Consider the following 12,465-nt stretch of genomic DNA (forward strand, 5'->3'; position numbering starts at 1 on the left):
ACTATTCTTTGATCACACTTCTCGGAAACATTGCCATCTACGGTTCGATGGCGTACGGGTCATGCACAATCATATCCAGTGAAATTTCTGTACAAAATCAGCCTCTAACCCAAAAGTTCACAACACATCTACTTTCATCTGTTACTAAGAATCCCCAACCCAGTTTGTACTGCAAGTTCTTTCCAGGAAATGCTATATACCCGATAGATATATTGCTATAAATCCAAACCGAAAATGTAGAAAAACTATACAGGAACAATGCAGTGCACGAACTACAACTTCCTTTTTATTTGATATTAATTCTGCCGGCTATAACTACTGTTATTATTATGCATACACTATTTTAGTTACCGAAATATGCAACCATACCCTAATGTAAATTACGGAAGTTCCACACATAAACGAGATTATCATGAGATGGAGATGGCTTTGAAATGTTCTTCGAAAGACTCTTGGGAGAAAGTAGGTACAATACACGATAACTGCAACTCAGCTGCTGTGCCATTAGGAAAAAGAATTGGAAGACCCTGATCTACAATCGGTGCAACTATATGAGAGAGGAGGCTGGACTCAGAAGCGGGGAGATGAGTGGAACATCAAGCATAGTAAAGACAAGAATGATTGCAGGTCCACAATAATATCGCATGTGAAGTATATAAAGTGTTTAATGATAATAGCTTTCGAACCCTGCACCAGGTTCATCCTCAGCAAAGTGAACATTATGAATTTAAAAATCTTTCGAAGTAAACTTCTGAATAGGACAATTATTCCACTATGACGAACGAAAATGAAGAAGCGCTCAACAGCCTAACTAGGTGATTCCGTTGTTGTTCGAATTCCTGCTGGTTATTCTGCTGGAACGTCTTGTTGGCTGTGATGATGCTGCACGGCGTTCCCTTGGCGATGCGGCCGCAACAATGCTGGACATCACGTCCCCCCGTGCTGTAATCTGTCTGAGGGAGGAGAGCAGAAGAGGGGGCAGCATCAGGCGGAGAAAAACAGAGCTTGTCTTAAGATTAAAATTTTTAACAAAGTTTTTTAAGAATGCAATAATTGACTAATGGGTCTTCCCCAACGAACGACTTGTTACCGTAAAAAGCTTGTCCTAAGTTTATGGCGGCACCTTCCACTAGTCTTCTTGTTTGGACATTGTTTCTTTGCGTTGCAGTAATGAAATAACAGTCACAGCAATTACTGTATAACAGTTTCAATTTCTCGCCTCCACAGAATTCAATATCAACAATGATCAAGTGATAAAAATTTTGACATATTTTCTTATATACTATGAGAGACAAATAGATGATAAGTTACCTATTTAACATTAAAAGTATGAAGACTAATCGTTTTCTCCCTCTTATTGTTTTGACAATGTTCCACAAATTCTCAAACACTTCAGGATGTCTCTGGTACATGTACAGACGGCCTACGAAGAATTGGCGTAGTTTTTTAATTCACTGTTCGTTATGGAAATATTGCCATATGCAGGTGCCAGATTATTTACTTAATAATAAATAACATTTCCTTTCAAAGGTGCTATACGTGAAATAAATTACATTAGAACTGAGTAGACTAATTCAACGTATTAAAGATAATTATTTTGCAAAGTAAGGAAAATATATACCGATGGGTCCACGATTTCTACTTTTATTTCTCAACTCTTAGCTCGTGACAGCATACCGAAGATTTTGAAGTTGGGTTTGCTGCCGCTCGAGTCTTGACTCAACATATCGTACTGCACTGGGGGGTTGTCATTCCGTCTCCTACAGCTGATAAATAATACATCAAGGCGTTAACATTCTTTGAAAACGATGTTTAGTTAAAACTAATTTTGTCCTTTGATCAATAAAATAATTTGCATAACATTTAGTGGGCCTAAATTTGACTTCTGATTTTCCCCCATGATTAGCCTAGGTCTAATTTCAGCAGCATACTCTCTCGGATTACGTAATATTAATGAATATTTAAATCGACAATATATATATATATATATATATATATATATATATATATATATATATATATCTGCTTTATTTGACTATTCCCGTTATTCTTGTTTTATTAGCCATGTTCGCCTTTCTTCTTATCCATTTCATAATTGCTTAACATGATTAACTCAGACCTAGCTATTCAAAAGTCAAAAAGCAATCATAAAAAATCAAACGAATATAACTCAGTCTTATTTTTTATCGAATTCCTTGCATATACACCTGTTTCATTTGGACACCTTGGAAAGCTGTGGGAGTCAAAACTTTGACGAATACATTAAGAAAGGGTTACTTTCCTTAAAGTTTTCTTAGGTTGATCTTTCTGTAGCTATTCATTTCTTCTAAATAGAAATTAATTCAAATTAGTTTCACAAGTATACCTCCTAGACCTACCACCATAAGCATATTATAAGTAGTTGAAAGGATAAGAAATATGAAAGGTGGCGTTCTCGTTTAAGTCTATTTCATTTTTTTTTTTTTTTCAAGAAAACAAAAACCTACCGCTTTAATTTAATCAGGGTTGCTCTTTGACGGCTACAGGGTGTAACACGAGTGTATGCACATATTTGTGGAAGAATGAATATAAAAGTTTCTTTGAACAGAAAATATTTTATAAACATGCATTTTAAGGCGTCCGTTGTCGGGTGCAGAGAATTTTAAAATAACCGTTATCATTAGTGATGCTTTCACGAGATGGAGTTCGTAGTGAGAAAAAGTCGGATCGAGTCGCCTGAGATGTAGAAGAGAGCGGAGGTGGCGTATAGGAGTGATGGAAGGATTAGGCCGATGTTAATATAGTATCTCCCAATAATGTATTCTTTAGGTTTTGAAGAAAAAAATGCATGCATCATTGAAACCGTTTCCCTCCCTATCCGTGGTATTCACTGGCCACCGATAAAAAACATAACAAAAAGAGTAAGCCTAACTGAATCTCTCATCCATCAAAGATAAGTTTGCTTATTCATTAGACTTATTCATTAGACAATTATCAAAGACTTCAAGTGTAGATTTAAAAATATCTTCCTCTCTATCTAAAGTATTCACCAGACACCAGTCATAATCGTAGAGCTAGTTATGATTCCTGGTTCAGCAATGTCGGGACGAGGCACTAGAATTCAGTTCACAAATGAATGTTGCTCAGCAACATTTACACTACTGTATTGTCTTGCTCTCATGTGGTGCTTCGAGGTATTCTACCTCTAGGCCCATGTTCTAAATTTTGCCGTTCTTTAAACATTTTATTCATCTATGTACGATTCTCTCCGGTTTATTAAGCTATCTTGATATCTCTCCAACAGGAACTTGCACCGAATGCAGTGCAATAATTCTCTCGCTCATCGAGGGATGTTTCTTAGACCGATAAATGAACACATTGACATTAGATTCCCATGCACATAACATCAAAAGCAATGACTGAGGTCGCCTGGTTCACACTGTTAAGATATCGTTTTTTCTTTCTTTTTTTTTGAATTTGATAGCATTTTGTAAGATTCCAATGTTTTCAGTAAAATTTAACAAATGGAATAGTTCAACTACCTTCAACTTAATACTGAAATGATAATTTAAGGACTTTGTATATGCGATACTACTATAATAGTGATAGGTGTCTCCAATCTATTTGGCAATGTATATCTATGGTTGTGATATGACGTTTTTTATCACTTCGTTCCGTTCACGTCAATTTTGCTATATGGAAAATAGTTTTACACAATAACATAACATAATGTTCTAAAGATATCAGTGACGGTTTTTAACGTCATAACACATGATTTCTTCCATCTTTGAAAAGAAAAATAGATAAATAAGGCATGAATCGTGCGTCAGGCAGGTGAATGAAAAATTATGAAACTCTGCCACGAGTTTTTTGGTCGACAGTACATAATGTATGTCACATACTACGGCTTCTGCAGTTTCTTTTCATTTAATTTAATTACATAATCATTACATAAATTTTTATTCGGTAATAAAGTACTTTACAACTTCTCTGGTGAAGTTCCAGGATGTTTTCTCACTCCTGAGACTCCTAAATTCATCATTCAATATATATGGTTAGACAATGGCTGCCTTAAGTGTAAAGAGTGCGTATGGCATGTAATAATGATGAAACTTTCATAATTAAAGACCAACATAAAATAATCCTTTCTGTTGCACATTAACCCACGACCATATGACACATCTTGTTTTTAACACATAAACTCATTTTCTCTGGAAGTCAAATAGGCTAGTATACCCAAAATCATGTACTTAACCTATTTCAGGTACAGGCTTAGTAGACCCTCCCTCCACTGATAAATAGGAGTCTTCTAGCCCTATCTCTCAAAATCAAAGCAAGGACTATGCTAACTGTATGCAACTTAGCACTAATGAGTAGGGGTGACATCACTTTTCTTTCTCTAATCTACATTATTCTAAGTCTGATTAAGATGGGGGATCCATGGGGACGCAATCTCCCAAGGGTTACGTAGAACCCAGTGCCTAGGTTTTGTGATGTCATCCCTACTCATTAGGCCACAAATATGAACCATATACTTTTCTGACTACTTTTTCCCCGTTTGTCCCATTCATTCTTTAAGGATTTTCCCAATGTAAAAACATGGTTCCTCCAGTAACTGTTGGATATAATGAGAAAAGGAACCAAACACAAAACTAAAAAGAGTAAAAATTGCCCCGAAGTTTCTTTGGCACGATAAAGTTTTCTGTACAGCATATAATCAAGACCACTGAAAACATGCCTATCTTTCAGTGATCTCGGTATAATACTATGGGCCGCAACCTATGAAACTTCAACCACAACTTGTTGGTGGCCTGTCCTACAGTAATACCCAGAACTTGCCCGAGGTTAGGTTCCAGACCCCCTCGCGCAAAGGGAAGTTTCGCACAAGTTTGGCACGGTCTCCAAAAATGCTAATAAATTCTTACTTCTGGAGACCCTAATCATGCTCCCTAAATATTAAGCTAACTTATAAATGAAATTAAAGTTACTGCAATTTCACTTAAAAGTTAGCATAATACAGTAACCATAAAAAAGAAATAAATGGTTGGTAAAAATATAGAAGTGCGTACATACGTACAGTTCTCTCTTCTTTCCCTTATTTCTTTAAAATACTATCACGAATTTTGTAATTACAGTTATATTATTATTAATACTTGAAACCACTAATAAACATAGTACATACATGTACCATAAAAATTCTCTCATCTCAGAGAGAGAGAGAGAGAGAGAGAGAGAGAGAGAGAGAGAGAGAGAGAGAGAGAGAGAGAGAGAGAGAAATTATTACTTTTATAATTTAATGTTATTTAACTTACACATAAAAGCTTGAAAACTTATAAATTACATTAAAAAAATTGAACAAACACCTTTGCAGGGTTTCTCCAAGATTCGAAAATGTTGAGTTTGCGTGTCTGTGAAATACTACCATACGACAATTAGTTAGGTTCCAATGAAAAGTTGCCACTATTGTGAATTCGCGCAACTTGAATCGTGTAAGATTGAGGTAGTACTGTATTTCAATCCCAGATGTACGATCATGGCTAACTTTAACCTTACTAAATAAAATCAAAACTACTGAGGCTAGAGGGCTGCAATTTGGTGTTTGATGATTGGAAGGTGGATGATAAAGTAATTTGCACCCCTCTAACCTCAGTAATTTTTAAGATCTGAGGACAGACACAAAAAGTGCGGACGAACAGGCAAAGCCATCTCAATAGTTTTCTTTTATAGAAAACTAAAAAAGTAATTTGCTACAACTGACATATTAGTAAAAAATGCATAAAATGAAAGATAATTGGGACATTAGCAACAAAGTGCTATACAGTCCTGGTTGTTTCGGCCATAAGTCATTTAAGACATATAACATCCAAACTGACAAATGGCTGAAATGTCTTATGGCCTAAACAACATGAGACGTTGCGTTTACATGATATCTACCATCATTATTTTATGTTTTTACATACATTCCCAAGATGCTGGTACTAAACATGGTGCCCCTTTTGCATGTAAACTGGAACTTGCCGAACCTAGAAGGGCACTTACAGACGAAACGACCTGAACTCACATACGGTGTAAACGTACTGAACGCAATGCAATTAGGTATGAATACATTACATAGTAGGTAGAAGGTAAAATTAAAAAGTTTTCATTTTGCTGTGTTAATTTTACAAAGCAAAATTCTAATCAATTGAGCAGTTGGGTAGGATCAACTAAAAGATGTGACAATAGGTATTCTATGTAAGGATCAACTAATAGAGGTGACAGTATTCTATGTACAATGAGCTTAACCTAAGTTCTATGTACAATGAGCCTAACCTAAGTGTCTGAGCACCCTAGGCCTCATACCTAATTGTACTGATATTAGGTACTAAAGATTATAGATATGTATACCTAGACCAGACTTTACCTAGCCCTTGATATCTGCTTTGACAATAGGATAGCTAGCTAGTTATACCTACTACTATAGTACCTAGCCTATTCGTATATTTTTCCACCATACCTACTACTCACTAGCCCATGATCATGAATGCAATTCACTTCTAGTCTTCGTTACGTTACGTGATAGTTCTTTCATCTGGACATAAGTAGGTAGTAATAGCCATGGCTGAAGTGTGTAAGGCCTAAGAAAGTTACCTGTTCAGCGATACTACCTAGGTACCTATCTACCTTCGTAGTAGCTACCTAGTACTATTAAGGGCACGTAAGCTATGCTTGTTATTGCTAGCCTAACGAGTGTTTTACCTCAGGTATAAGCTATCTGTACCAAACTACCTTCCGCCTAACAACCACAGTAGCAATTACGCACGTTTGAAAGTCCAACCAAACCTGTAACTTGTCTTGACAATGCAACTTCAAGTTCAAAACCTCCGAGAGACGTAGTAGGTTAGTATCTTTCAACTCCTTCGGAATACCTGTAACCTAATTAAAGTTTCTACTTGGCTAATCAATTATGTTTTGAAATAAATAATGAAACTTTACACTATGGCAACTTTTAAAATCAACTTACATGTGGATAATGGGCCGTTACGGATATCACTTCTATGGGCTCACAGAAGAACGGACTTCACTGGGCACTAGTGACACACTTATAGCGTCGTTGTTGTCGTCTGCTTTGTTTATCTCATTTCAGTTTTTAATGATTTTGGTATAAAATAAAGTTATACATAATATTTCGTAAGTTTAATTTTAAAAATCACTTATTTGTATTATTGTATACTTTTACTTGAATTATTTTAGTATTCAATAAAATTTATTATGCCAAAAATAACTATGCAAGAAGCCTATTTTTTGACGTAATCATTCCGATTTTCCTCCCTCGGCAGACATGATGGTGGATCGAGTCAGCGAGATGGAAAAAGATACATGTTCTTGGTGTTTTATATTAATTTACATAAAATAAGCCATGTTTATCTTGATTTTCTGTGCACTACTATCGATAACGAACTGGTCTTGTCTCAAGTTATTATAAAATTCCTATACAGTAAAAATGAGCATTCTTTACAGATGTTTTTGTCCAAAATTTCGAAATTTCTTGAATGATATGTCTTTCAACTTGTGGTTACCAATAAAGATGTATCGTGCGATATTTTTTTTAAAGTATTTTGTGAAAATAATAATAGATGCCACGAAAGAATTTTACTTTAAAGAGGCTATAGCTGATATACTTTGTAAATGAAATTAAACTACTTCCACTGGGTTGCTATATTGAAATCGAAACCTGAGGGATGAAACATGAAATCATGAATGCTCACGTAAGTAAGAAATAACATTATATATAATAACAAAGCTAAATGTATCCAACAAGTATGACAGTCTGTAACAGATTCCTTGGAACACAATGCTCTAAATTCTAGAAATATTGACATAGCCGGAACAAATATGCCCAAAGTATATGGAAGACCACTAAAATTTCAATGAGACAGGCGTGTACTTTGCTAAGGTCCGTACACTGCCCTGGTTATAAAAGAGAAAAATAAGAAACTGAAAATTAAGGGAAAATGGATAACAAAGGGAAATAAAATTTTTGCCTTTTGAATATTCAGTCACCGGGAGATACAGCTCCTTTAATACGAAGAAGTATGACAAAAAACTAATTAAGCATTAACGGAAAAGTTAGATAAAAAAAATAATAATAAATCATTCCAAGACAGAGAGAGGAAGACTGGCACAGAAGTGGGAATTATTTCCCAAAAGCAAAAATGAAGGAATATTATATGCATGAAACGTCTGAATGTATTGACACAGATATCTTGTAAAAATATGAAATATAAGAATAGCAGTGCTATGTAAACAAGCAAGGCATGATCAGACCTCCAGCTTACTCGGAATGCGAGCAAGATTTCCCCTCGGGCATACATTAAAATGTGCTAAAATCTATGGTCAAATAGAGCCTTGTTTCCCCCATGCAAATTAAAATAAATATGCTATATTTTATTACAAATGATTTTTCTGTACTTTTTAATTTGCACATCATTTTTTTACATTTCTATTCTAATAAATAAATCCTAAAATTCCCTTATCTTTAACTTGGCGTGAAACATCTTTTTCAAGCCATTTTAGACTTTCCATAGACCTTTCCTAACCCCCCAACAAGAACAACAACAACAAATTAGTTTTTAGGTGTACTCCCCGAGCAAGCAAAAATACAAACGTACACGAACACGAAGCAGTGAATTTTGATACAGACTGAAGATTCAGAGGACTGTGGGGAAAGCGATTCATTAGTATTAAGGAGCAAATATATTATTACATGGTGGTAGAATGAAAGAAGAGGTGAATTATTAAATAAGTAAAGCAAGGAAGACCGATAGGTATTTTACAGAAGTTTAGATCGAGTGTCTGGGGAACCGAAGGTAGGAATGTGTGAAGGGATTACTGAGCCAACTCTCCATGATGGAAGTGAAGTGTGGATATAGATGCAAATGATAGATAAAAAAAACTGAATCTTTTATGATGAATTATTACTTAAGGCTTAAGAAGAACTGAAATAATGAGAAATGTTTACACTCACACAGCCCCCACCAAACACCAAAACACATGTACACACACACACATATATATATTATATATGTTATATATATATATATATATATATATATATATAAATAATATCATATATATACATACACACACACACATATCAACACACACACACATATATATATTATATATAGTTATATATATATATATATATATATATATATATATATATATATATATATACATACACAACACACACACACACACACACATATCATATATATATATATATATATATATATATATATAGATATATATATATATATATCACTTTTCCGTGATTCATATACAATATCGAGTACAATGTCCTTTCAATCTAATTTGCTCTACACCTCGGAATTAATATATTTTCATATATGAGTTAACCGAAGGAGAATTTTTTCTCGATAATAGACTTGCCCTGGATCGGGACGCGAACCCAGGATCCTTTCAAATCCAGGAACGTCAGTGGAAGCTTTTACCTACTACACTACGGTAGTGTAGTAGGTATAAAGCTTCACTGACGTTCCTGGATTTGAAAGGATCCTGGGTTTGCGTCCCGATCCAGGCAAGTCTATTATCGAGAAAAATTCCCCTTCGGTTAAGCATATATGAAAATATATTAATTCCGAGGTAGAGCGAATTAGACATTAAAGGACATTGTAGCTCGATATATATATATATATATATATATTATATATATATATATATATATATGTGTGTGTTAAAAAAGTTATCCTAAGTGGAAATATGGACCCGACAAGATATGTTTGGAAATGGGGTATGCAATTTAAAAGAATAATAAGAATTGGAAAAGAAGGTGGAGAAACGGCTGGACAGATATCGCAAAAGTGTAGTTTTCACAAGGAAGGGTTTCAATTGCCTGGTAGTTTGTGGGAAATAGTCGTGTGAAAGGGGTTCAGCTGGCAACCCACAGAGAAGCCTTCTCTGTATAAAGAAGCTAATGTTATGGAAGTTTTCTGTAAGTGGGCTCTTTTTCTCTAGAGCTACCATTTGTTATGGGAAATAGTTTCATTTCTTCTTTAGGGGTGGCATTCAATTTTCGACGAGTACCTATGTTGTAAGTGATATGTGTGAATGAAATATATTTTAGCCTAAAGTTCGTGTACACGCAAGTATTGACTATGCGGCCGTGTAATCGATACAGTACATTTTTATTTCATTAATGTGTGGCAGTCTATATCCTTACTTAGGATCCCACTACCTATGTGAATCAGTATACAAAGCTTTAAACCCTCTTAACGATTAGACGATTAAGTCTCTACAACAAATAAAAACCAAACGTGTTTGTTTTACATTTTTCGTATGATTTATGCAAGCTTGCACATTTTCCCACAATTTACAGTACAGAGACTCAACGAAAAACTCGTTCAACTATGCGGAACCTTTCTAAAAACCTTCCCGCGCCCGATGTGACAACTATAAGGACCTCAGATATATGAGTCCTATGAGATATTTTAGATTACCGAGCAAGATAATGTCATATAAAGCTTTATCAAATACTGCATTTAAATTTTGTGGTATGAAAGATATCTGCTCTGATAAAGGAAGTATATTTGAAAAAAAAATCTCAATATTGCATATTAGCTTTGGAATACTGTTTTGAGATCGCTCTTTGGAAACGCTCATATTCCCAGCTGTGAATTCCTTTAACAATTTAGGTAATATTTCGTTGCAACTTTTTATATATATATATATATATATATATATATATATATATATATATATATATAGTATGAGTGTAGAATTCAACGAGGCTTGGGAGCACAGGGGGAAATATTATGACTACGTACTCGTTAGTGTGGTTACTCGATGAACTCCAGGAGAGTTGCTAAATGTTGGCGGCTATGGGAGGCCTTGCATGACTCAACTGGCTGACCGTACTACCTAAAGCTGGAAAACCCATGCATTGAAATTGATATGAACAGAGCCTATTATCTAAGAATTTTGTAACGTCACCGACTGGTTTGCTTTTATAATGAATAATAATTCTCCTCTTAGGGTGGAAAAACCAATTACTACACCGCACTTGCGTGCAGTTGGCTTTCAAGCCACTCCCAATTCAAGCAAACGCAAAAACAAGGCAAAGTTCCGCTGACAGAAGAAGAAGAAGAGGACAGAGAGCTGTGTATAAGCTCTGAGATTTCGCAGACTGTCGTAAACTAAACTTCAGTCGTCTATAGCTTGGGAACGAAACCACAACAACAATGATGACGCCCCACTTAGGGTTTTAGTGACTCATTACGCTTGTAAAAGTGACTTTAGCAATGAAGAAATGATCCTTAGGGATTTATTTGTTCTCCTGCATCTATTCAAAGGTAAAGCTGACGTTTCATTTATTTTGAAAGGAACAGAAGTAGAAAAAGTCTGGATTGTTGACTTTGTTGATTCACTCCACCCATTGATTGTTTCACTGGTGTTTATCTTCTTTGTTTTTAGATTCTGTTGGTGAAATTGACATTTTTTCTCTTTTCTTATTTACGTAACAGTAAATTGACCGTCTACTTATGGATCTCCTTTACGTTACTAATTCTTACGTTGAGATCGATACCTTTAAAGTTTCCCAGATTCAGGGCGAGGCTCCTGCGGTCTAAAAGTAAAACATCGAAATAACAAATAAATTACGAATATACCTAGGTAGCCCAAGAGAGGAGACATTGAGATTTACTGAATAGACAAAGGCCTAGCTATAGGGAATTAGTTTAATTAGTATGTAAAAGAACCAGATAAAATCGATGGAGTGCAATAATGAAAGGGAGGTATGAAAGCTAACTTAGAGATAGGTAATGTGGCCTAAATACTGTAATTTGTGTGACCTCTTACAGTAACTAATACTGTACCTAATTTGTGTGACCTGTACAGAATTGAAGGAGGCAGAACACTTGTGGGATAATGAAAAGAAGAAGAGAGAGAAAGAGCCTTTGCATAATTTCCGAGGCAGTAAACCTCCATCAATAATTTATGCTGATAGAATTATTGTACAGGCATCTTGAAATTTTATTGCAATGAAATTACTACTACTAGTCATGCTAATCATAAGAGCTACAGATGGGAAGATAGCTGTATATTAATATTTATCTTGACTGGAAAGGTTATTAGAGTAGTTTAGGTTAATTGGGCTACTAGCTATAGTCGATTCATTTAAGGTAGATTCTTGCGCCTACGAGACGTTTGTTTGGCGGCCTCTGATTGGCTGGTACCGGGAGGTAGGCCGCTCGCTCATTGTGTCATATTTTCGTCTGTGACTTAGAAAACATGCAGTATGTTTATATTTCTTCATTTATCTCACGTTTTCCAAAACATAATAAAGTTTTGGTCATCCCAAAGGATTCGGTATTAATTGTACAACTAAATAATCTTTTCCTGAAACCAATTAGATAAAACACAATGGAATTACGAGTAAAAGTGAAGAGAAAAAATTTCAATCTTTACACCTGTTTTTATTTATCA

At 35.0% G+C, this 12,465-nt stretch overlaps 2 protein-coding genes across 6 annotated transcripts in view; one reads left to right on the forward strand and one right to left on the reverse strand.

Moving 5' to 3' along the window:
* Positions 1-7,088, reverse strand: part of LOC135224729 (protein retinal degeneration B-like) — a 189,553-nt gene extending 182,465 nt beyond the window's left edge. For 2 of the 5 annotated variants that reach the window (XM_064264035.1, XM_064264033.1), the window contains exon 1: positions 6,983-7,088. The gene's annotated coding sequence lies outside the window, so the exon portion shown is untranslated. The remainder of the gene's footprint in view (positions 1-6,982) is intronic. The other 3 variants (XM_064264039.1, XM_064264036.1, XM_064264034.1) reach the window with 2 other exon arrangements.
* Positions 7,089-11,125: 4,037 nt separating this feature from the next.
* Positions 11,126-12,465, forward strand: part of LOC135224731 (contactin-1-like) — a 62,895-nt gene continuing 61,555 nt past the window's right edge. Inside the window, exon 1 of the mRNA XM_064264045.1 lies at positions 11,126-11,333. Coding sequence (XP_064120115.1) covers positions 11,291-11,333 — 43 coding nt within the window. The 5' untranslated portion in view covers positions 11,126-11,290. The remainder of the gene's footprint in view (positions 11,334-12,465) is intronic.

Source organism: Macrobrachium nipponense, chromosome 12 (genome assembly GCF_015104395.2).
Source record: "Macrobrachium nipponense isolate FS-2020 chromosome 12, ASM1510439v2, whole genome shotgun sequence".
Lineage (NCBI taxonomy): Eukaryota > Metazoa > Arthropoda > Malacostraca > Decapoda > Palaemonidae > Macrobrachium > Macrobrachium nipponense.